Below are 26,551 nucleotides of genomic sequence, written 5' to 3' on the forward strand. Positions count from 1 at the left end.
TGGATAGCAAGAGGTTGGAAAAAATTCAAGTACTGTGTTTATAACTCTCATGACAGGGGCTGGATTTGGTGGCTCATGCCTGTAATCCCAGCACTTTGGGAAGCCCGGGAGGGAGGATCACTTGGGCCCAGGAGGTTGAGGCCAGCCTGGGCAACACAGCGAGACCCCATGTCTGCAAAAACTACATAGTCGGCCGGGTGCCATAGTGCCTGCCTGTGTTCCCAGCTACCTAGAAGGCTGAGGTGGGAGGATCACTTGGCCCCAGGGAGGTCAAGGCTGCGGTGAGCTATGATCACACCACTGCACTCCAGCACAGGTGACAGAGGCAGGCTTGTCTCAAGAAAAATTTGTTTTCAATCTCATGACAGATGTTTTCCCTGTCCCAACCTATTCCAAAATAGCTAGTGTTTTTGGCGCTTGCGTTTCAACTCCAAACGTATGAATGTTGCTTCAAGAAATTCTTGCTCTGCGTCCCATCTTTATGGTGGAACCAGCCAGGTGCCGTAACGTTACCGGACGCTTCTCCACATGGCCTCGTGTGCGTCAGAGGAGACCTGGCCACTTGTTCAGCTTCACTGCATCCAAGAGATTGCTGTGTGTGGCAGGACTGATCCTCACTACATACGGTTCGGATTCCTCGGGTGAGTGTCTGGAAGAAGACACGGTCTTGAGCTCACTGGCACGGCAAACACAGTTTGCAAGTGAAGGATGTCTGCTTCTCCGTGTCCAGAGCTGCCCCGTTGCTGATGAAGATTGTGAAGTTGGTCAAAAGAGAAGCAGCTGAGACAGCAGAAGGACCAGGAAGTACTGAGGGATGTGGGAGGGGAGAGCCTGTATTCCTTCCCCCACCTGCTGAATGTTAAAAATTTCCGAGATGCAGAGTTGGCCTTCCATGTTCATGGATTCTATAGCCCTGGATTCAGCCAAACTCAAAGTGAAAATATTCAGAAGGAAAAGAATGGCCTAACCTGTTCTGAACATATGTAGAGTTTGCAATTTTCATTATTTTCTAAACAAGATAGTACAACACAGCACTCACGTTGTTTGCGTTATTACGAGTAATGTAGAGATTGTAAGTACACGGGAGAGCACACGTGGATTCTATGCAAATGCTACGCCATTTTCTATCGCGGACTTGAGCATCGCAGACTTTGGGATTCTGACCCTTGGAACCCGCTCCCACAGACACTGAGGGTGACTGTACTTTAACACGCTTTATTTATTTTTCTTTAAGAGACTCACTGGAAGAAAAACAGAATTTTTTCCACACAGACCAATGTTCAAAATCTTCAAATAGTTTTTAGGAAGAGGGAAAGGGTTTCAGGGTTTTTTTTTTCATCTCCCAGTTCAAGCTATTGATAACACATTCCCTCACCTTGTAGTTAATTTGTGTGTGTGGTGAGAATACAGAAGATCCACTCTCTTACCCAGTTTCAGGCAGATGATACATTGTTAACTGAATTTCAGGCAGATGATACGTTGTGACTAATTGTAGTTACCACGCTGTACATTCGGTCTCCAGAATTGACTAGCATTTCCCCATTTCCCCAATCCCAGTTCCTGCTAATCCCTATTCCACTCTTTCTACAAATGCTACTTTTTAAAGGAAAAGTTTGGCACATATAAGTGGATCATGCAGTATTTGTATTTCTGTGCCTGGTTTATTTCACTTAGCAAAATATCTTCCAGGTTGATCCATGTTTTTGCAAATGACAGAATTTCATTCTTTAAGGTGAATTGTACGCCTTGTGTCCATACACCACAATGTCTCTATCTGTTCATCCACTGACAGGTGTGTAGGTCAATTTCACGTCTAAGTGACTGTCAATAGCGCTGTGGTGGACGTGAGCATGCAGGCATCTCTCCATTAATGGTTCAATATTCCTTTGGATATTTACCCAGACGTGGGATTGATGGATCACAGAGTCCTGTTTCTAGTTTTGGAAGATGCTCCATACTATTTCACAGCTGTGCTGCTTTGCACTCCCACCAACGGCGTGCAAGGGTTTCCTTTGCACCACATCTGCCAACACTGCAGAATTTACATTCCTGTATCCCTTGGGTTTCCTGGCGTGGGCACAGGTGGCCTGACCGCTCACTGCCACCTCTGAGTTTTGCTTTCTCACGCTGCAGACAGACTGGCTGAGGAGCCTCTTGGATTACTTTGACTCTTGGGAGTTTTGACGTAAAAAGGCAACTGAGCAGAAAGCTGTAGCTACTACGCAGCTGCTTAAATGATTCTGTAAAGACTTAAAGTCAGACTCTGGGTGAGGGAGTGTGTGCTTCTAAAACAGGAAGACAATGCTTGATGTGTTGTGGAAAGTGGAGGCTCTGTTGGCCCCCGTTCACTGCACTCCTCTGGCTCTGGCATGAACACGCAGTGACCGTGAAGCTCTGATTACAGAGATGGGCTCCTCCTGGGGTTTAGGACTCTGGACTGCATGAGCTTTTGTGTTGACTGAGATTAGCCCACTTCTTTCTGCTGTCAAAGCGATTCCATCTTCAATGCCTTAGCAGTTTTGTTTCCTTTCTGATGCCGAAGGGCATGTGGCACGTGGTACGTGGTTGTAACCACTCCCTGTGGCCTGGCATCCGAGATAGACCGTCCACTTCTCACCTAGGGGTGGTCCAGTGTGACTGTTCAGATCCTGGAAGTGACGTGGACGTTGGTTTCTTCTAGTTGTCGTCCTCCCCCTTCAGCAGGGCTGTGACATTCTCCCTGCTGGGGAGTCTGAAGCGTCTCCCGTAGTCAGGGGTGGGCTGGCACCGCTGGGCCAGGTGGTTATGCATTATGACTTTGTTGCCAGCAGTCTAGCCCTTTGGCAGGCGTCTGGGACTTGCTGAGGCTGTCATCTGTGAAACGAGGATGACAGTGCTTGTGGAATGCTTAAATGACATGGTTGTCTATAAAGTTTGCAGTAAGACCCCGACTTTGTAGGTGGATGATCGTCCTCCATCCTTTCCCCTGTCCCTCTGTCCTCATGCTCGTGTTCCTTCCCAATCTGAAGAAAAATCTCCGAGGGGACCTCTCCCTCTGTCTGTCAGGGAGCAGGGGGTGGAGAGTGAGAGGCTTGCTCTCAAGCCATGAGGCCCACAGCAGGCGCCAGGCCATACCAGGTCCTCTTCTACATGTCAATCTCAATGTCTAGCTGGGAATAACGGTAGCTGGGTTTCATTGTCCCTACCTTGCCCCTTCTCCCTCCCCACAACACCAAAAAATGTAAATACAGCATCCAGTAAAACCAACTTACTGCTGAGGCCTGAGATCTGCAACATTGAGAATGTCATGAGAAAGGAAAGTAGCTGTGTTTAATAAGGCATAGTCTTCTCAGAGCTGTCTTTTTACAGGGTGGGACTTCTTTCCTTTTTGTGTGAAGGAGTAATTTCTAGCTCCCAGGACACACTGGAGAAATTATGCTTGCCCAAAGAGATTTTAGCAAGTTATGACAGCAGTTTTGTGTGAAATGGGTGTGTTTAAATCCCAGGCGGCTGCAGGACATGTGTGCTCCGTGGTCCTGCCGCTCTAGGAATCTGTGTCGTCCGCACCGGAGGATGAGGTGGGATGTGTCAACAGTCTAATCCTTTCGGGCTTTTTAGGTTTGGAAATTGGCAACAAATCCGTTGCTTCAAGGTATTTATAAAAGCAGCCATCACTGAGTATGGCTGTGTGCCCAGGACCTAGTAGTTTGCTTTGTATATTTCGTCATATGTGACTCTCAGGGCAGCTCTCCAGTATTGCTCCCATTTTACGGACGATGCAAGGGGGAGGCTTCGAGGGATTTGAGAACTTACTCAGTGTGAGTAAGTGGCAGAGCTGGGATTCTGATGCCAAAGCCTGGACTCTTAATCCAGTTATTCTTCTGTTTCCCTGGAATGCAGGAACGTGGGGTGTTGCCAGTCCCTCGAAGCCTCCTGTCAGCGAGACGGAATCGCAGCTTGCAGAATTAAACGGAAAGAAAAACGAATGTTTCATTTTCATTATTTTAGGAAGGGGTGCTTGCAGAAGATGGAAACATATGGAATGGCTACGTAATGTGTGTACTGTGATGTTGAACTTTTAATAAACTCTTTCCAGAGACGGTATTTTTTATTTCTCCAACATCATGTGACATACTACGTAGTTTATTGCCATTTTTAGTACTTTAAGAAATGTCGTTAAATAAATGTATTTTAGTTAACCAATTTACCTAACGCTATAAATGTAAGAAGTACCAACAAATTCTTTACTCACAATAGTGATCTATTCAATGCTGCATGAAGCTGATCCTGAATAATCCCTTCTCTTAATAGATGGATGCTTTTGGGTTCTTAAAGGCCTAAAGGAAATGAGCCATAAACAGCCACAGCAGAGAGAAAAGAGGAGAAAGATCTGCCTCTTTTGGGGTCACCAAATGCGCCTCTATCAACTTATTGCCTCTCAGCTCCACATTCACCCTTTATTACCTTCTTCAGAAACCATGGATCTGAGTCCTGCAAATTCTGTTCAGTTGTGTTGGTGAAGTGTGGCAGAGGCATGTCGGGACAGTGGTTTCACTTCTTAGTCCCAGGGCCGTGCACACACGCTCTAGCAGGTCTTGCTTCTGCTGGAGTTTCTGGCCCCTGTGTTGCATGGCAGCAGCAGCTCACCCCCAGCCCTGACTGCTTTGTAGGAGCTTCTCCAGCAAGAGCCCTCCCTGCCTGAGACAGCTGCAGGCCACTGGTCTCCATGGAGCCCCCTTGCTGTGTCTGCCCCAAAAGCCCCGAGTCCAGCAGTACCCATTTCGTTCCCTCATCCCCTTCTCACTCAGTATTTATGCACCTGCTTTTTGTCTCTGTTGTGATAAGACATTATTGCTGCTTTAGGATCCCAAGCTAAAATCAGTATCTTTATTTTTTTGAGGTGGAGTCTGGCTGTGTCACCCAGGCTGGAGTGCAGTGGCCTGATCTCGGCTCACTACAAGCTCCGCCTCCTGGGTTGACACCATTCTCCTGCCTCAGCCTCCTGAGTAGCTGGGACTACAGACACCCGCCACCATGCCTGACTAATTTTTGGCATTTTTAGTAGAGACCGGGTTTCACCATGTTAGCCAGGTTGGTCTCGATCTCCTGACCTTGTGATCCGCCTCCCTCAGCCTCCCAAAGTGCTGGGATTACAGGCTTGAGGCACCGCACCAGGGCTAAAATCATTTTCTCTTTACGTGAAATTGCAGGCCTTTACTTCTCGGCCTCTCCGTAGCTAGAAACATCCTTGACCATTTTCGATGCTTATCCTCAAAGATACTTAGAAATACTAGAAAGTCACTGCTCTCTGTCTTAACTGCTGAGCTTCCAGATGATTTTCTCTTATCTTTTTAAGCATTTGCATTTCAGGCATTTGCTGGAGTCCGTGACACTGTCTGTGTGTCCAGCATGACCAGCGAATCTTGTCACTCTCGTGCTGTCCGCGTACATGTCTGTTGACTCCTCTGCAATCCTGCTTGGTACCTTTACCCCGGATGTTTCCGTTTCTCATGGTTTCCAGTCCATGACCTCTCATCTGATGTCTCGTTGACGTGGCTGGGTAAAACTGTATTCAGGGCATTTGTAATTAAGGCTTTGGAGGGCACTTGGTCAGATGCTTTCATGGATTTCTGATGCTGCACAGGTGCTGGCTTTCATCTATTGGCTCATTTTGTGAAAAGGATGTTGTGTTTTCAAGGGAATATTTGTTTTATAGCAACCTGTTTACCCATGTTATATTTTCCTAAAAGTTCTTCATCTTCTGAGCTCTTCTCAGAATGATCTGGATTTTATGCAGAGCTTTGTAAACGTCTTTGTTCTCAGCTCATACCCTTTCCAGCACTGTGTGCTCATCCAACACTGCCCCCTTCCTCGCAGCCAGGCCTCAGACTGGCCAGGACTCCCTGTGACCCGCTGGCATTGGCTCTCATGGGAGATGGGTCCATCCTGCTCCCTGTGTCCGGTGTTCAGATCTCTCCCCTCACGTGTGGGATTTGGGCCACTGGCCAGTGGACATGCTGCCTTTTAAGCTTTTAAGCTGGATGACATAAGAGAAGCCCTCCCCAGTAGCTGCATTGGGGTGTTTTCTCTGCAGCAGGGCACTAGCAAAGCACCTGGCTGTGCTGAGGATGCAGGAGGAGCAGCGAGTGGAACAGGGGGGCCATCGTGGCATGCGTTGCCTCCTTGTCCCCTCTAGGTGTCACGTTGGGAAAAGTCTGTCCACAAAGTGCTGCCCACTTAATCGCTCTTTTAGGTGTTCGTGGTTGGATGCTGCTTTCTGCCTTGGATATTTTGAGTTGGACGGGAATTATTAAACACAGCAACAACTTAGCACATGGAGGGGTTAGCATGCTCTAAGGGTCTGTGCTGAGAAGACTCCACCATACAATGTGGGGAGGCTATCCTGTTATTGTTCCTCGTCTTAACATTGTTCAGTGTAGAGTCTGACAGAATCTTCAGGGGTGCTGTTTATAGATGTTTTGAAGTGTCACCGTGCCACCGATTTCAGGTTAAAATAGAATGTGGACATCTTTTCACAATAGTTTTTAATTACTCTGCTAGTCTGTGTTGCTGTCTTTTGCTGTGCAGTCCACAGTCTGACGTCTTTGTGGTCCCCACGTTTCCCTCCTGCTCGTATTACCTGATCCTACGGGTCAGCTGTGAGGAAACCACTCTCCGTCCTCATCTGGAGTGGCTTCGAGCTGGGTGTGCTGGTCTCCTTCTGGGCTAAAGTGTTCTTCTGTTACTGTTTTCTCTGTTTTTTGACCAAATTTAGCAGACTTGTGTATGGTGCAAAGACTTTTAAAAATGTCTTTTGCCTTTATGAAAAAACCACCTGCATTGCTTTAAGATGAACCTTCCCTGTGTCTCCAACCTTCCCCATAGATTGCTCTGTGTCAGAAACTCGGTGGTGTGTGTGCTTCCTGGCCTCATTCCATCAAGCACTGTAACCTCTGCTTGCAAAAGTGACTACATTCAAGGCAAAAAACTTTGCAAATGTTGAAAAGAATGAATAAAAACAATATATTGTTCTCTTGTCATCCTGAAATGGCTACTCCTAATATTTTGATGTAGTTCTTTCAATTCTTTTTAAGTAAAGTTACTTCTAACACAAGCACTTTAATTGTATTGATCAAATTATATTCAGGAAATAAGGAGAAATTAAAAAGAATATTCAGTTTGGGGCAAAAAGGAAGACGACATAGAAAGAGGCTGTAAAACCCCCTGCAACGTGAAAAGCTGGGTTGTGGTGGATGTGGTTTTGCTTTTACCGCGAGAGACCACATGATTCTACTTGGCACTGAAGGGCAATAAGATAATACCCTGTGTGTGTTCCGGTGGCCGTATAAACCGAGCCGCATGTCCTCTTTCCAAGCAGAGAAAGCATGAGGTTTGAGGTAGTGGTTTGGTAACTTTTTGAAAGTCTGTTTGTAGGACTGCACTGCAGAGATTAGGTCAGTCTGAAGTAGATTTGAATGATGTTCAGGCCTTGGGAGCTTTCTACACCGGGTGTACGCCTGTTCTGGATGTGGTGTAGAAGGAACAGGACTGGGAGGGTTTCTTGCTTCCCAGTCATAGAAATGCCTGCAATTATCACTGTTTGTTGTCTCTCAGGAAGCTATTTCGGGAAGGAAGTGTCCATTCCAAGGCTGCTGGTTGGCCTGTCGTCACCCTGGGGGTCTTTGTGTGGGTCACGGGAGCTGTGACTGCTCACGCGTGGAGCTCTATCTCTCTCGCTGCTGCGCCGGTGGACAGCTGATCAGCAACAAAGTGTCTGTCCCAGTGGCCTTTGAGAAGAATTCTTTGCATTATTCTTATACAAGGTCCTTTTTCCTTTCAATGTCAACATCGTGTCTTCTAGCCAAGCGATATGTTCTTGCAGAAACAGGAAGTGTGGCCCAAGTGAGAAATGAGGGAATTGATCCATTACTGCTATCAGTTTTCATATAGTTGAGCCATTGTAATTTATACATAAACATGTTAAATCTGTAGAAGTGAGTCACGGTGCCAGATCCTCACAAATGCCGAATGTCTATGTGGGACCTTATACCAGTATAAGCTGGCGGCTCCTGACAGATGTAGACAGGGACAGAAGTGCCTGTGGATGGGTGTGGGTGTACATGCGTGTACATGCGTGTTGTGTGTTCTGCTTGCCGGCAACGTCCAGCGGCACCCGGTGCCCGGTCTTAGCTTCCAAACACCGTTCTTCACTAGAAGGAGCCCTGGTCCAAGGGCTGGGGAATCAGGTATCAGATCTGGAACCAGTTGAGCAACAAAACAAACCATTTTAACTGTGAATTATAACCTACCAAGCCAGACTCCATGAGTACATATGAACATATATAAATGAATGCTGAAAGATGAAATAATTATTTTTCAGTGAATATGGAAGATCTAATGATTTAGAAGGAATGACAGGAAATCAGTGGATGATAAAACTAGTAGTGAAGAATTCATGGAAAAGAGAATATATATGCACATAAGGTCGTGGTGCCTCCTCCCAAATCTTAATTTCAACGTGAGAAGTAGCGTCTTTGCTTTAAAGGAACTTAAGCACCACCTTCACTGAGTTGCTGATGTTAACATTGTCACACAGGACAGACTTGCGGTGTCCCTGCTAAAATGCATACTCTTGAGTCTAGTCTGGAAGATACATAACTGACCTGTATTCTTTCACATTTCCAATTTCAAGAAACACAAAACCTGAGAAACTTGGATGCTGGACGGGTAAAAATCACATGACAAATCAATTCATGATCCTGGATTGGATCGAAAAAGAGGAAGACAAAGTAAGAAAATTATGGAGACAGTTGACAGCATTTGAAAGTGAACTTTGTATATGACATTTAAATTTCCCGATCTTGAGGAAAATGAATGTGAGAGCATATCCTTGTGTTTAGGAAATACATTGTAACATTTAGATATGGAGGGACATAGTATCTGAAATTTATTTTCATTTGACTTAGAAAATTCATGGGGGAGGGAGGAAAGCAGTGTGATGTAAGATAGGAGCAGCTGGGCCTAAGTTGAGCCTGGTAAGTTATGTGGGAATTCACTACGCTGGTCTTGCAGATTTTCTGTGTCTTTGAAATTACATTCAAAAAGTTTAAAACGGAGAATATGCAAAACAAAAAGCGATTTGTGCAAGTGAGTGGACTGTCACCTCATTGATCCCTTTAGTTTTTGGCCATGAGCCAAGTCAGTCACACAGTGGTTTATGACCTGGGAATTAGAAATAGTGGCCAGATGACCAGGCTCTATATCTAGTTAGGGAGAGTAGTGTGTACAAAGGCTGACCAAGACCAAGCAGTGCGATGAGCTGCCTGTGGGTGTGATGTTGTGGGTCTGGGTCCTGTCTCAGGTGGCAGCGTCTGGGGGGTTTAAGCCAGAAAGCCACGTCCGATCCCCTTTCAGTGGGATCATTCTCACAGCTTCAGAGAAAACTGCCCCAACCCGTCTTCACTCACGCTGGCCATTTTTGGTGGTGATGGTGTTTTTATTCTGCTAACACCGTTCTCACTGACAGTTTAGGGCCTTTGAGCGGGCTTTTCCCTGTGTCTCAAAGATTCTCATCTTGACAGCCAAGTATGGTTCATTCCTGTTGTTCTGATTTTGTGTTAAGAAGGTTCTTCCCTAGCTTCACAGTTTGGAGTTGCCACTGCATCTCTCTCTGCTTTAATTCCCTACCCCATCTATCACCTGTCTCCTCCCTTAAGAAGTGGCCAGCGTGAGATGCCATGAGACTGTCTGCCTTATCACCGCTGCGACCCCAGCCCGTAGGGACTTACAGAGAAGGCATTCAGTGAATGTGTGGAATTAATGTAATGGGTTAATAGCCACAAAATGTCTTAATGGTTGTTTTAGTCCAATTCCATGATGCTGATAAAGACATACCCGAAACTGGGAAGAAAAAGATTTAGTTGGCCTTGCAGTTCCGCATGTCTGCGGAGGCCTCAGAATCATGGTGGGAGGCGAAAGGCACTTCTTACATGTCAGCAGCAAGAGAAAACGAGGTAGAAGCAAAAGCGGAAACCCCTGATAAACCATCAGATCTCATGAGACTTATTCACTATCACAAGAATAGCACAGGAAAGATGGGCCCCAGTGATTCAATTACCTCTTCCTAGGTCCCTCCCACAATACATGGGGATTCTGGGATGTAGAATTCAAGTTGAGATTTGGGTGGGAACACAGCCAAACCATATCCATAGCCAACACAGTCCTGGCCCATGGCTGGTGTCGAGCTGAGCTGCGACCGTGGCTGTGTGAGTTTTGGGTGCGAGGCGTGCACATGCCTCTCAGCGGTACAGTGAAAGGATTTGGAGGCTCAAACGTGTGACCTAAAAGAATCTCCAAAGATCAAGGTCCATTCACCCTAAAAAGAAAAATCTCAGCGCAGTTTAGAGCCAGTGTTTGCTTTTGGATATGGATTCTACAGTCATAAAATGAATAAATAAAAGTCTGTAAATAAATTTTAATGTCTTTACTGGAATTGTAAACACTGATTTTCTTTCCTCACCCACCCATCTGTTGGTGAGTATCAGATGGATGAACCATGCTGCGGGGACAGAGAGGAGGGTGCAGCTTGGCCTCTGGGACCTCAGCTGAGCACTGAGTGAGCTGTCTCCGTTTCAGACATCCACACGGAAGTTGTCCAGGCGGCTCTGGCCAAACCCAAAGAGCAGAAGATGGCCGGTGCCTATGCCTTCCAAACGCAGGTCCCTGGTCGTGCAGACCTCCATGGACGCCTACACCCCTCCAGGTAAGGGACACGCTCCCCGACGCTGCCTCCTGAACATGCTGGGTGCCTCAGAATTGACCACTAGCCCAGTAGTCGAGTTTTTGCCTTCAAAAGTGGGTGCAGGATGGGAGCTCTCCACAGATCCACACCAGCAGCAAATCAATCCAAGCCTGCCCATGTAACGATGACCCAGCAGTGCCTGTGCTACTTGCTAAAACAAGAGCTGGAAAGCTTCAGAGGAAGGTTAGGGATCCTGAGTGTGCTCAACATGTTACCTACAATGTGTAATACTCAGCAAATAATCAATGCATACACAGACAAACAGGAGGTAGAATCTGTGGTCAAGAAAAAGGCAGTAAAAAGTGCGCACACATGCAGGGTGGTCTCTGTCACTCACCACATGAGGCGGCTGAGCACATAAAGTGCGCCCGGTCTGAAGTGGACTTGCTGCGTGAAAGACATGCCAGTTAATACAAAAAACAGAAAATATTGTATTTTTTTTTTTTTTTTTTTGAGATGGAGTTTCGTTCTGTTGCCCAGGCTAGAGTGCAGTGGCGCGATCTCGGCTCACTGCAATCTCCGCCTCCCAGGTTCATGCCGTTCTCCTCCCTCAGCCTCCCAAGTAGCTGCCCTCTGCCACGCCTGGCTAATTTTTTGTATTTTTAGTAGAGACGGGGTTTCACCGTGTTAGCCACGATGGTCTCGATCTCCTGATCTCGTGATCCACCCGCCTCGGCCTCCCAAAGTGCTGGGATTACAGATGTGAGCCACCTCACCTGGCCTATTTGCATTTCTTATTGAAAGTATAGTATGAGCATTTCAAGTTAAAAATATACTAGTAAAATTAATTGTACCTGTTTATATGAGGCTACAAGGAAGGTTTCAAGTTCTATAACAGGACTCTCATAATTCTGTTGGAAAGTGCCCGTCTAGATGTCTGATACAACAGAAGACCGAGTTTTTAAATCTATAATTATAAATATTTAGGGAATCAAATTACAACGTGTCAAAGAATGAAAATATTTTAATTCTTGAGCCAGAGGAAGGGAAGACACTTTTTACTATAATGGAGTTGGGGAATTTCAGGTTCCATACTTGATAATCTTGAGAATTGTCACTCCCTCCTCACAGGTAAAAAGCTGAGCAAACTGAAAAATCAGCAGTTCTTCTTAAACCTGCACGAGACCTGAGGTCACAGGCAAGCCACTGTCTGTAGATTGGCTGGACAGGTAAAGCAGATGAATCACCATACACTGGAGCACAATGCTCCAAGGAACCCACACTGGGATTGGAAAACCTGAACTGGAATTGACAAATTGCTGCAGTGAGGTGCGGCCACGTCTGAGAGTTAAAACCTCCAGGAGGCCTGTGCATATGGGTCTCATGCTTTTGTGAGTTGTATCATCAGAAGCTCAACCAGGTTCGTGAAGTAAACATCACAGAAAAATCCCTTCATACTTACTACAGGGGAAAGAGAATAGGAATCATTTTTCAATATGCAGGTGCACTCTTCACTAGGTCTACCTTCCAGAGAAGCTAGTTAACTAGAGACTCACCTGGTGGGATTTTATCAGAGCCTTCTGACCTGGGGGAAAGGGAAATACCCAATTCCAACCTGTAGAACTGAAAAGCAAAAAAGAACAGAGTATCCAAGCACTATGGGACTTCCACAGAGGCAGAAAATATGCATAACGGTAATACAAGGGGGAAGAAAGAGGAACAGAAGAAATATTTGTAACAGTAATAGCTGAATTTCCTCAGATTAATGCCAGACACCAAACCATAGATCCAGGGAGCTCAAGAAACACCAAGAAGGATAAATGTAAAAACGAGGACCACAAAAACAAAACAAAAATAAACTCTACTTGGGCATAAAATATTCAAACTATGGTGAATCAAAGATTAAAAAGCAAAGAAACTAGAGTAATCTCCTTCCCTATGGAGGATCAAAGATAAGAATTATATTCAACTTCCCCTCAAAAACCATGAAAGCAAGAAATGGAGTGAAGTATTTAAACTATTGAGAGGAAAAAAATTCCATTAACCTAGAAGTCTATACTCTGTGAAATTATCTTTCAAAAGTGAAGAAAAAGTAAAGACCTTCTCCGGCAAAAATTGCAAAATTTGTTGCCGGTAGACCTGCCGTGCAAAAAATGTTCAAAGTTCTTTCGAGAAAATAGTAGAGGTCAGTAACTCAGCTGTACATAAAGAAAGGAAGAGCACAGTCTGTTTACAGGGGCTCACACCTGTCATCCTAACACTCTGGGAGGCAAAGATGGGAGAACAGCTGGAGGCCGCTTAGTTTAGACCAGCCTGGGCATCGTAGTGAGACTCTGTCTCATTTAAAAAAAAAAAGCCAAACGTAGTGGCCGGCACCTATAGTGCCCGCTACTTTTGAGAGGCTGAGACGGGTCACTTCTTGAACCCAGGATCCCGTTCAAGGCTGCGGTGAGTTATAATGATGCTACTCCACTCCAGTCTGGGCAACAGCAAGACCTTGTCTGTTTAAAAAAATAAATAGAAAAACAAAAAGCATCAAAGAAGAAATAGTGAAGGTAGTAGAAAATCTTTCATTTTTATTAATAGATCTAACATAACAGTTCATTCATAATAGCGACAGTATATTACATGCTTATGTATATGTCATATACACACACTTAAATATAAGTGAAATGAAGGAGAGCAGTGATGCCCAAGGGATGGAGGGATGGGAGAGAGCAATTAGGAATTAGGATTATTTTGTTATTATAGTGTGCTTGCATTATCAAGAAACCAGTGTAGTGTCGTTTGAAAGTGGACTTGGGTTACTTGTAAATTTATATTGCAAATTCCAAGGCAGCCACTTTAAAAAAAAAAAAAAAAAAAAAAGAGTAACTGATATGCTAAAAAAGGAAAGAAAATAAATCATAGAAAATGCCCAATTAAGACCACAAGGAAAAAAAAAAGAGTGAAAGACAAAAACAAAAAACAAGGGCAACAAATAGAAAATAGTAACAAATATGGTAGATGTTAATTCAACTGTATATCATTACTTTCAGTGTCAGTCCAAATGCACCAAACTATATATTGTCTATAAGAAATCCACTTTAGATATAAAGACATACATATAGATCAACAGTAAAGGGATGGAAAAAGATACAAATGTTAACGCTAATTTTTTTGTGTGCAATGGCCTGATCTCATCTCACTGCAACCTCTGCCTCCTAGGTTCAAGTGATTCTCCCTCAGCCTCCTGAGTAGCTGGGATTACAGGCATTTGTCATCATGCCTGGGTAATTGGGTTTTTTTTTTTTTTCCTATTTTTGTACAGATGGGATTTCACCACGTTGGCCAGGCCGGTGTTGAACTCCTGACCTCAGGTGATCATCCCGCCTTGGCCTCCTAAAGTGCTGAGATTACAGGCATGAGCCACCGCACCCGGCCAACACTCATTTTGGATAATGGAAGTGGTGATATTAATTTCAGACAGAGTCGGCTTTACATCAAGGAAAGTTACCAGAGATGACTATTATGAAATAAAGGGATCAATTCTCCAAGAAGATATAACAATCCTGAAATGTATTTTTGCCAACAAAGCATCAGAATGCCAAAACAAAAACTGATACACTTCCAGGAGAAGTAATTAACCCACTATTATAGTTGGAGACGTTAACACCCCTTTATCAGAAATGGACCAATTCGGTAGCCAGAAAATCAGTAAGGACAAAATTGAAATCGGCATCCTCAGTCAAATGTATATAACTGACGTTTATAGACTATTTCCTCCAACAACAACAGAATACACAACATTCACCAAGACAATACCATGTTGTGGTCCATAAAACACACCTTAACAAATTAAAAAAAATAGGAATCAAACAAGTATGTTCTCAACCACAGTAAAGTAGAAATCAATAATAGATGACGAGAAAATATATTAGGATATTAAAAAATACACTTATACATAATACATTGCTCAAGGAAGAAATCTGAAGATTTCTTCGAATTTTTGAAGTAAATGAAAATGAAAACTTGTTAAAAATTTGTGAGCTGCAATGACAGTAATGTTTTTAGGGAAATTTATAGATTTTAAATGCATACGTTAAAAAAAACAAGATCTAAAATCAATCAGCTTCCACCTTCGAAAACTAGAAAAAGAACATCCAATTAAATTCTGAGCAGGAGACAAATAATGAAAGAGCAGAAATCAATACATTGAAAACAGAATATCAGTAGAGAAAAATCAATGAAACCAAAAGCTGGTTCTTTGAGAGAAAATCTGTAAGCCTCTAACAAGGAAAAAAAAAAAAAATTACAGCAGATAAATTACCAATATCAGAAATGAAATAAGGGACATAACTACAGATCCCATGGACATTAAAAGGATAATAAAAATTATGAACAACTCTATGGCCACAAATTTGATAACGTGGATGAAATGAACCAATTTCTTTAAAGACAGAATCTGCCAAAATTTGAACAGGAAGAAACGATCTGTATAGGCCTTTATCTGTTAAATTGAATCAGTGGTTAATAACCTTTCAAAACAGGAAGTGCCAGGCCCAGATGGGTTCACTGGTGAATTCTACCAAATATCTAAGAAGAAATTATACCAATTATCTACAATCTCTTTCAGAACATAGAAGCTGAGGAATGCTTCTTAACTCATTCTATAGAGCCAGCATCATTTTAATATCAAATACCATTTTAATAACAAAATATTACAAGAAAACTACAGAACATCTCTCATGAACATAGATGCAGTAATCTTCAATAAAATATTAGCAAATTAAATCTAACAAAAATTGTGCACTAAAACCACATGGAATGTCACATATCCAAAGCTGGTTTAACATTGAAAAGCCAATTAACGTAATTCATCACATTAATGGGTCAAAGACTAACAGATGCCTCATCTAAGAAGATATAGAGATGGCAAATCGACGTATGAAATCATGCTTCACATCATGTGTCATAGAGAAATGCAGATTAAAGCAACAGTAAGATATCACTACGCCAGAATCCAGAACACTATCAACACCAAAGCCTGTGAAGACGTGGAGCTGTGGGAATTGTCTCTCAATCATTGCTGGTCTTAATGCAAAATAGAACGGCCTTTAGGAAGACAGATTGGTGGTTTCTTACAAAACTAAATATACTCTCACCATATGATAAAGCAATTAGATTCCTTGGCATTTGCTCAAAGCAGTTGAAAACTTATGTCTACACACAAAGCCTGCACGTAGATATTTAGAGCAGCCTTATTCATAGTTGCCAAAACTTGGAAGCAACCAAAATGCCCCTCAGTAGGTGAATGTATAAGTGAGCTGTGGTACATCCAGACAATGGGATATTATTTGAGGCTGAAAATAAATGAGCTATCCATAAAAAGACACGGAGGAAACTTAAAGGGCATATTGCTAAGTGAAAGAAGCAATCTGAAAAGGTTGTTGTATGATTCCAGCTTTACAACATCCTGGAAAAGGCAAGACTATGGAGACTGTAAGAAGATCAGTGGTTGCCAGGGGGAGGCAGGGATGAATAGGCAGAGCAGGAGAATTTTTAATATCATGTGATCTCTGTATGATACTGTAATGGTGGATACATATTATGCATTTGTCCAGACCCATATATTGTACAACACGAAGAATGAACCCTGATGTGAATGATGGAGTTGGAGTGGTAATGATGTTTCGCCATAGAAGTATCAGTTGTGACAAATGTACCAGTCTGGTAGGCAATGTCGATGATAGGAGATGGTGTACATAGATAGGGTATACATGAGACATCACTGTAAAGCTGGAAAATATGACACTGAGATGAAATGGCGCTGATGGGCTTAACAGGTTGGAGAAGGAAGATGAAAAGGAATTAACCAAAGTGAAGCCCAGAGAAACAAAATGAAAGAAAAGCCAACAGAACCTCAAGCTCCTGTGATACGTCAATATACTTGTAATACAAGAAGGAAAAGAGAGAGAAGAGCAGGAACCTTTGAAAAAAGGAGTCCAAATTTTCTCAGATTGATGTCAAACCACCTGTGTCCGGCCCTGAGAAGTTCAGTGAATTCCAAGCATAACAAGTATAACAAGAATCACATCCACGTTCATGATAGCCAAAGTACTGAAATCCCAAGATGAAGAGGAGATCCCGAAAGGACTCAGAAGAAAAAGACACGTGACACACCAGAGAAGCATTTGAACAACGCGTGACTTCTGTGAAGACACAGTGGAGACCAGAAGACCATGGAAAGACATTTTTTAAAGCACTAAAAGTAGGAGAAAGGCCTGTCAACTCATATCCAGGGAAAATCTCCTTTATAAACGGGTGAAACAACACATTCCCAAACATGAAAGCTGAGAGAATGTGTTTTCAGCAGAACTACACTATAAACGTGCTAAAGAATGTACTTGGCTGATTGCAAACGATATCAGATGAAAGGTTAGCTCTATGAAAAAGAACCCTAGAAATCATAACAGTGTGCTCTAAATTTTGTAGAATATAAAATCATAGAATATTTTACTCTATGATTTTATGGCTTTTGTTTTTTAATGATCTTACAATTTTATGATATAAAATCATAAATTGTACATGCTTCTCTATGCCTCCTTTACCTGTTTTGAAGTCCTTGCTGTACCATGCATCGGTAGTTTATTCCTTAATATTTATTCATATTCTCTTTGATAGATATGATACATTCTGTTTATTCATTTACCAGTTGGTTATTCATTGTTTCCAGTATTCAGCTGCTGTCGACATTTAGGTACATATCTTTGTGTATGCATATAATTTCCTTTATCTGAAGTGGATGCCAAGTAGCATGATTGAGTCTTATTGTAAGTTTAGGTTTAGCTTTTTAAGAACTGCCAAATTATTTACAAAATAACTGCACCATTTCACACTTCCACCAGCAGCATATGCGCATCCCAGTTTCTCCACATCATCACCACCGATAGTTATTGTTGATGTTTTGATTTTTACCATTCTAATTGATGTGAAATGGTATATCATTGTGTATTTACTTTGCAACAATGAATGATGCTAAGCATTTTTAATGTGCTTATTAGCTTTTAATGTGCTAATTCCTATCCATAGCCATTTGTATATATTGGTAAAATGTTCAGGTTTTTTGCTCACGTTTTAAATGGGTTGGTTGTCGTCTTATGGGTTATAGGTGCCTTATACAATCTGAATATAAGACTTTTACAGATGTAACGTTTCTCAGTGAAAGAACAAACTATTATGTAGCAGACAGAACAAAGCCTTTCCCCCAAGATACCCAGGTCCTATTCCACGGAACTTATGAACCTGTTGCCTGAAGTGGCAAAAGGGATTTTGCAGCTGATTAATTTAAGATCTTGAGATGGGACCATTATCCTGGTTTAAGTCGGTAGACCCACTGTAATAAAGAAGGTTCTGACAAGAGAAAAGAACTGAAGACTGGAGTGATGCCCTTTAAAGATGAAGAGGGGCCAGGAGTCAGGGACACAGGTGGCCTCTAGAAGTTGGGAAAGGTAAAGAAATGGATTTTCCTTTGATGCCTCCAGAAGGAATGTAGTTCTGCTGACACTTAGATTTTACACTTCTGACTTCTCCATCAGTAGGATGATAGATTCGTGTCTTGTTATAAGCCCCTAAGATCAAGGTAATTTGTTACATTAGCTATAGGGAGATAATCATCTTTTAAAACTTTAGTTTTCTATTTTAATGAAGTCCATTTTACTAATTTTTATGGATTGTGTTATTGGAAGTTTTAGAAGTCTCATGGTCTTACTGTTCTTTCCTTTAGGTCTGTGATCCATTTGGAGTTAATTTTTGTGTGTGCAGTAGGGATCTAAGTGGGATTTTTATTTGTTTTGGTTTGGTTTGGGGGATTTTTTTTCCCACGCTTTTTCTTTTTGATGTGTGGGTACCCAGTTGCCCCTGCAACATTTGTTGAAAAAACAAACTACCTTTCTCTTACTGAATTGTCTTGAGACCTTTGTCAAAAATAAATTAACCATAAATATAAGGCTTTATTTCTGAGTTTAATTCTGTTCCTTTGATGTACGTGTCTATTTTTGTGCTAATACCACTGCCTTGATAACCATGACTTTATGTTAAGTTTTGCAATCAGATAGTGAAGTCCTCCAACTTTGTTTTCCTTTTTCAAAATGATTTTGGCTATTGTAGGTCCTTTGTATTTCCAGATAAAATTGAGAATAAGTTTTCCATTTCACACACAGCCTTCTGGGATTTTATTAGGCAGTGCCTTGAATTAATGGAACAGTTTGGGAAGAATTGTCTTGATAATGCTGAGTTTTCCAATTCACGATCATGAATCTGCCTCCATTTATTTAGTTTCCATTTATTTGGATCTTTAATTTCTCTCAGTAATGTTTTATAGTTGTCATTGTGCACCTTTTTGTTAGAAGCTCAGCTGAGTATTTCATGCTTTTGATGCTATTGTGAATGGAACGATTTTCTTAATTTTATTTTCAGGTTGTTTATTGCTAGTGTATGTATATCTTTATCTTCTGTGACCTCATCAAACTTTGTTTTAGTAATGCAAACATTTTTGGTGTATTTCTTGCCATTTTCTACATCTCAAGGTCTTGTCATCTATGAATAAAGACACTTTTATTCCTTTCTAATCGGAATGTCTTTACTACTAAATGTGTTAAATTGTTTCTCCAGCTAGAACCTACCAGATAATGTTGAATAATAGTGGCAAGAGGGGACATCTTTGTCTTGTTCTCCATCTTAGGGAACATGCATTCTATTGTTTACCATTGAATACAAGGTTAGCTGTGGCTTCTCACGAATGTCCTTTAACAGGTTGAGGAAATTGCCTTCTATTCCTGGTTTGTTGAGTTTCATTCTCTTGAATTTGTCAGTACTTTTCTATGTCTCTTAAGGCCAACTTGCGGTTCTACTCCGTAATTCTATATTGTGTATGACATTAATTCACTTTTGAATGTTAAATCAACTTGACTTCCTGTCCCCATGCTGTGTAATTCTAGTCATCACTGGTCATGCTGCTTGCATTTCATATGCTGCTTGCTTGGTTTGCTGCTATTCTGTCGAGTGTCTATATCACATTATTCTGCAGGTTTCTTGGAAAAGGTAGGTGGGAGTGAGGAATGAAAGATTGGAAAGGGTTGTGAGAAGACGTTCTGGGGAGATGGTTGTGCGCCATATGGACGCCTGGTTGTGTACCTTTCTCAAAAGTCTCAAGGCTGTGTCAGTTTTACTTTTACTTTGATATAAATTGTGTAAGTTTTCTTAAAAGGCAGGGTGGGCCAGGCGCAGTGGCTCACGCCTGTAATCCCAGCGGTTTGGGAGGCCGAGGCAGGCGGGTCACGAGGTCAGGAGATTGAGACCAGCCTGGCCAACATGGTGAAACCCTGTTTCTGCTACAAATACAAAAATGAGCCAGGCATGGTGGCACGTGCCTGTAATCTCAGTTACTTGGGAGGCTGAGGCAGGAGAATCGCTTGAGCCTGGGAGTGAGAGGTTACTGTGAGCTGAGATCATGCCACTGCACTCCACCCTGGGCAACAGAGCAAGACTCTGCCTCAAAAGAAAAAAAAGCAAGGTGATAGAGAATTTTCAGGCTCCTAATATCATTGCTTGTCTAACAAGTAAACTTTAAAAAAAAATTCCCAGACAGCATAAGTCATGTGACAGTGGTAATAAGTGTGAATATTGTTTGCTCTTAGTGTCTTTTAAGAAGCAAACCTGTGTTTTAAGCTTATTTGCTGTGACTCCTCCTCTCACCCAATGATCTGGAGCTGCTCACGTGAGCCAGCACCTCCCATCACTCACCTGTAAGTAGGATTCTGAGTGTCATTCTTAGGTTGAAGTTTAACAAATACACCAGCAATTTATTCCCAAAAACCTTGGTACTGCATGAAAAGTTATTAAATGAAAAATGTTCTCCTGAATTAGAGTGAAAAAATGGATGTATTTTATCATAATCCAAGATACTCAATTTGTAGATAGAAAAATCAATAATGAGAATGTATAAGAGACGAATTCTGTAAAAGTGAGTAGATGAGAGTGTAAAATGTGACATGAGGGTTTGTCGTGTGCCCCGGAGGAAAATGGGGAGGTGGAGGGGCCGCTCCATGTGAGGCATATTCTGCTTTCTCTCCTGTTACCATCATCAGCGTCTTGATCCTTAGAGAGCTGCATTCGTATTGAACACACAGACGTAGAAAATCCATCACCCTCATGGGTATCGAACACAGTGACGCAGAAATCACTTGCATGGGTATCTAACACACTGATGTAGAAATAAATCAGCTGCATGGGCATCTAACACACCGATGTGGAAATAAATCAGCTGCATGGGCATCTAACACACGGACATACAAATAAATCAGCTGTATGGTAACTAACACACAGACGGAGAAATCACCTGCATGAGTGTGTAACACATACACCAATGTAGAAATAAATCAGAGCCCAGAAGAGCATCTCAGGACTAACAAGGGGTAAACATAGTCACACTGAGACTCCTGAGAGCCACACAGGCCCTCCGCCTCCCCTTGCCCTCTCACTTTCTGACTGACACAAGAAAACACTTGGTTTCTTCCCAAACTACTGTGTAGAGGAAATGTGTCAGTGCACCTTTGAGATGACAGTATCATCTTATAGCATGTTTGTTTAAGGTGTTTTGGAAGCAAAATTCATCATGCTAAAGTTAAATGGTTCATTGTCTGAAAAGTGGTTTAAATTCTCAACAGTGTCTACAGCAAAAAGTCATTGAACAACTGTTCAGACTTGCGTGAAGTAAATCTGTGTTTGAGGGACTGAGATTGTGGTGCATGTTTCTGCTGCAATACATAGCAAATCGTTTTTCTTCTTACACAGATACCTCTCCTGGCTCAGAAGACGAACACTCAGTGCAGGGGGACTCCCAAGGTACCCCGACCTCCAGCCAGGGTTGCATCAACATGGAGCACTGGATCAGTCAGGCCATCCATGGCTCCACCACGTCCTCCACCTCCTCCACCTCCTCCACCTCCTCGACCTCCTCGTCCTCCATGCAGAGCAGGGGCAGCGGGGCTGCCCACAGGCTGGCGGAGGTCATGGCCCAAACCCACATAGGTGAGCACGCTTCACAGTGTCTTTCTGTGCCTGTTGTCTAAATGCCTTTGTGGGTGCAGGTTTTCCTCTGTTTGCATCATGGCTGTGGAATCCCTTGGTGGAAAGAGCGCAGAGCCCCTCTGGCCCCTGGGGTGCTTTGGTTGGATTGTTTCTGGAAGCTCCTTTACTGCTTCTCATGCCCAGGTCCCTCCCACAGCTGGAATTCCAGGGGCCTTTCTACTGGGGAATCCTGCAGCCATATCCACTCCCATCTTTTCTTCTCACTTATGCTCCTTTGTGAAACCTTAACAGTCCCAGTCAATAGGACAGGGTTTTAAAGTGTGCTCCTCCTGACCACGGGAGTCATTGATGGAAACGAGGGCTTTAACCACGGCTGCTTTACGCTGCTGTCTGCCACAGGTGTTCAGATTTCTTGGGCGTGGCGCACTGTTTTGTGTAGGTTCTATGACAAGGGAGATCCTCTGTGTTAGAAAAAGAACGAAGTTAGGATCACTGCCCTACAACGTTTGAAGATGCCGTGGAAAAGGAGTGAAGTGAGAATTACTAGAGGTAGAGCCCACGCGTAGGGGAGCCATGATGAGCCTCGCGTCGCTCTGCCTTTGAATGGTTCAGGAGAAAATGTTTTCCATCAAGTATGGGACTTGGGTTGAATAGGATTTGGTGTGTGTCTCTATTAAAGCAGTAACCGGAGACGACTGTGAACCAAGTCGCCGATAACAGAGCACGAGCCACAGGCTCAGACCCTCCCGGCACCGGCTACCACAGGAAAGCCTGATCTCTGCAAAACCGTCAGTGGGAAGCAGGTGGACGTCACGTGTGATCAGACAGCCGACAGACACCCCAGAACCCCAGAATGTTCACTTCTAGATCACTGACTCCTTGACACCCAGAGGCGTTTCGGATTGACTTGGGTCCCAGCCCCTTCGGTGCTCACTGACACTGAAAGCGTCAGCTGTTTTCTGTCTGGAACAGGAGTTTGCTGTCAGGAGAGCTGGGTCTGTCTCACTTTTCCCAATAACTGCTGCTGGGATCTTGAAGTCCCTGGTCCTGCTTTAGGCTTTGAGTGAGGGAAAAAAAAATTGAAAAAAATAATTTTTCTCTCAACTGTTGTGAGTATAAAGGAGAAAACAGAAATACTCTCTAAAAGTTTGCAAAGTAGTACTCAAATGCACAGCAGTATTAAACTTCAGTTTGACAGTTTCAGGAACATATACACTCGTTTATGTGAATTAATAACCCTACCTGAAATCACAGTAGGCTAAACATTGAACAGAAATGTGTGACTGCTACATATTTTTCCATAATAAAATTCCATGTGTATATTGGATCGCAGGATAGTGGCTCTGCCAGACGTGAACGGGGAGGCCAGACACCACCTCTGTCTCTTGGTGGAAGCATTTGTATCCTCGGATTTCATTCAATTTTAAGAAAATACACAGAATCTTACCAAGGAAAACACGTACTTTTGAATAAATGAATCACTGCACTTGGGCCTCCCTTTGTGGGTTTACCCTTTCAATACTGGAGGAAGTTTTAGTACAAAGAATTAATTTATCCAAACTATGAGGGGCTCCTAACTCATGTACCTCAGGGCTCAGTGTGACCCAAATGTAACTCTCGGGTGATCGCGTTCCGGTAATTTCTAAATGGGCACAAAGATAATCCTCCTAGACTATCTGGAAATTTTCTATAAGTTTGGGAGTCTTTTGGAAAAGCCATGACAAAATAATGAAACTTGAAGAGGAGAAATATTTTGTGTGGCAAAACAAGAGAATTAAAAAGTCAGATATGCATTTGACCTTCTGAGATAATCAGAAGCCTGTGAACGAGAACTTAGCATCTGTGATCGTGCGTGTGCGTGAGTGTTCTAAGGAGTCCAGTCACAACATAGTCACACTGGCCAACCCCCACCCCGGACCCTACATGGTCATAGCCATTACTGTTCCCATTTGATGAAGAAACTGAGGCACGGAGAGCTTAAGGGACATCCCCAAATCCCCAGAAGTTTCCAGAGCTGGGTTTCCAATTCCAGGCCCTGGTCTCCAAAGCGCGAGTAAAGCCCTGGGCTGTGTGGACGGTGGCCGACAGGAAACGGGACCCTTCCATGAACACACACACGCTTCCTGGCGCCCTGCCATTGCCGGTCTAACGTTATTCTAGTTAAAATGCCGCTGACGTGGCTCCTGTTAGGAAATTGAGGTTTCACCGAACTCTGCTCCATTTTCGGCAACATGAGTTATGCTGGGGTCCCCCTTTGTGCCGGATGTGTGTGGCAGACATGGCTGAGATCGGCTTTCGCTTCTCACGGCACCCCCAGGGTGAGCGCCCGCGCTCCGGTCTCTTCCTAAGTTATGGCTTGCTCAACCTGCAGAGCAAATGCCACAACCACCAGAAACACTCATGATGTGCTTCTTTACAGAAAATCATTCTGCACCTCCTGACGTAACCACGTACACCTCAGAGCACTCCATACAGATGGAGCGACCACAGGGTTCCACGGGGTCCCGGACAGCGCACAAGTATGGCAACGCCGAGCTCATGGAGACCGGGGATGGTACGTCCTAAAGCAGAGATGCGTTTTTTTCTGGGAAACGGTTTGTGTTGATGTCCCGTTCTGCGCCCATGACTGGGTGTGTTTCTTCCTGGGGTACAATCTGCTGCCATTTTATCTGCTGAATAACTAACAGTGGTTCAGCAACGGAGAAATTCTTGTACAGGTGTTAAGACCCTGAACAGTCACTTAGAAGAGCAAGATGAAGTTAAATGTACAACAGAATTACTGTCAGATGGGGGGATATGTTGCTTTAGACTTCGGAGGAAAGAAGGTCTTTTTATCCATGTTGGACAGAGATGTCAGCGACTTGTGTAACAGGCTGTGGCCGAGGGCTGCTTCTTCCTTCCTGTGGCCTGGTCTTGTTATGTGCTGATTACAGCGGCGGTTTGTATCACCTAGCCCCTGTTCTATTTAAGTCTTAGTCCTTCCCTGGGGTCATAAAAGTCAGTGTAGAACCTAGCAGTGAATGAAATACAATGTCCCTGTGTGAAGCCTCATCGAGCAGCCTTGGAATGGTGTAATCTTGCAGTGCACGGGCCTCGCAGGCGGACAAGGAGGCCTATCCGAGCCCCAACAGGTAGACAGGGAGGACTATTGGAGCCGCGATAAGCACAGAGGACAGGGAGGCCTGTGTGGACACAGTGGAGAGGCACAGTGGCCAGGGAGGACAGCGCGGTTGTGTGGATCCACAGGACACTGTGGCGTCTAAGCACGTTCTCCCAGAGGAGAGGACTCTGCGGGCACTGATAGTGGGAGCTGGCTGAGAGTCCAGCGAGTGAGACTCCCTGTGACGTGCACAGCTGCCATCTGCGCAGCAGCTCCTGATGCCAAGATGGTCATGCGATAAATGCACAAAGCGCATCTCCAGCAAAAAGCCGCCGAGTGTCCACATCCAGGATATCCACCACGGTGGCTTTTTGGTGTTAATACGATGAATGTGAGCAGCAGGTAGTCTGCGTTCTGGGTGTGTGTGACTGTGCCACTCCAGTTTTGTTCTCATATCTTGATGAGCATGAACGGTTCCTGACAAGGGTAGGTAAGGATGCTGTGACCTGAGACTCTGCAGTATTGTAGCTTGAGGAACCAAGGAGTTTTTCTCTCTTGCAAACCTGTCAGGGAGGATGTTCCAGGCTGGTGACTGCTCCATGAGGTATTCAGAGATTCAGGTTCCTTTCAGACCCCTGCTCTGTGTTCCCACGGACACGGCTGTCCTTGCTGTGGTTGGGACTGAGTGATTGCCACGCTGGCGGGGGTAGGATTAAGGCGAGAGTGGCCATGATTTACCTAATCTACATAATGGCAGGGAGCCTGGGAGTAAAGTGTAGCCATGGCCTGGAGGATAGATGATGGATGTTGGTGAACGACTGGCTGTACTCACCGCAGCTGGCCCAGGGATGGGAAGGACGACTGATTATGCCGTTCAATGGTACCTGGTTCTTTTAGATTTGACTTCCTTATGGATTTTCTGCTGTAAAGAGGAGAGAGCCTGTGGTTCTAGGCCAAACATTTCACTCATCTCATAGCATCTTGTATCCCTTAGCCAACATTTTTGTCAAGTTTCAGAAGTCCTATCAAACTGGCAAGCATTTCTCAGTTTGGTTTAACCATTGGATTTGATATCTGTGTCTGCATGTCTATTTTACATCTATGTGGTTATTTGACACTCTGTAGTACATTTGTAATAGGTTCTATTTGGTAGAAGTTACTTTCAACAAACCCTTGCTGCTACTTGAATTTTCAAGGTTGCAAGTAGAAAGGAGAGAATAAAAACCACATCTTCTCTAATTTTAAAATGTGTTGTTCCTCAAATCACACCAGAAGTACAAATATTACAAATTATAAAAGCAGTCAGAATCGAGGTTAAGAGATTTCTGGGTGATTCTGGCAAATCAGCAGTATTTGCTGAGGTGTGTGCAGCAGAGCAACATGCCAAGAAGTCCTGGACGGGGGAGAGTTGGGAGGCCAGACTGTGACTTCAGAGGTGCTGTTGCCTCAGGAAGAGGAGCTAGATGCAGAGAGGATAAACGGCCACAGGCGTGACTACCGCCATCCTTGCCGCGGTACGGGGGCCTTTGTATGGGGCCCTTTGTGAGCTGAGTTATGAACCAGATGAAGGCTGTACAGGCGTGTGAGAATCCAGGCCAGACTCGATGGGTGGAGGCTTGGCAGAGGTGAGGGGCCAGACAGCCTCGCTAAGTGTACAGTGG

General features: G+C 43.7%; 1 protein-coding gene and 1 long non-coding RNA gene across 2 annotated transcripts in view; both read left to right on the forward strand.

Annotated features, from left to right (window-relative positions):
* LOC135966764 (uncharacterized) overlaps window positions 1-10,818 on the forward strand; it is a 152,706-nt gene extending 141,888 nt beyond the window's left edge. The window contains exon 4 of the long non-coding RNA XR_012421737.1: window positions 10,615-10,818. This is a non-coding gene — a long non-coding RNA (uncharacterized lncRNA). The remainder of the gene's footprint in view (window positions 1-10,614) is intronic.
* Window positions 10,819-21,424: 10,606 nt separating this feature from the next.
* On the forward strand, window positions 21,425-26,137 carry LOC135966938 (disco-interacting protein 2 homolog C-like). The gene is made up of 2 exons (XM_065527697.2): window positions 21,425-21,790; window positions 24,210-26,137. The coding sequence occupies exons 1-2, from the start codon at window positions 21,508-21,510 to the stop codon at window positions 24,353-24,355; spliced, it is 429 nt and encodes a 142-aa protein (XP_065383769.1). The 5' UTR covers window positions 21,425-21,507; the 3' UTR covers window positions 24,356-26,137.
* Window positions 26,138-26,551: the final 414 nt, after the last annotated feature.

The sequence above is a fragment of the Macaca fascicularis genome, chromosome 13 (genome assembly GCF_037993035.2).
Source record: "Macaca fascicularis isolate 582-1 chromosome 13, T2T-MFA8v1.1".
In the NCBI taxonomy this organism is placed as follows: domain Eukaryota; kingdom Metazoa; phylum Chordata; class Mammalia; order Primates; family Cercopithecidae; genus Macaca; species Macaca fascicularis.

Excerpts from the sequence above, each read along its gene's own strand:
- LOC135966938 (XM_065527697.2), top strand. The coding sequence starts at position 21,508 with ATGTTTCTGCTGCAATACATAGCAAATCGTTTTTCTTCTTACACAGAT. Across the intron at positions 21,791-24,209 it reads CATGGCCCAAACCCACATAG|AAAATCATTCTGCACCTCCT; the intron begins GTGAGCACGCTT and ends GCTTCTTTACAG.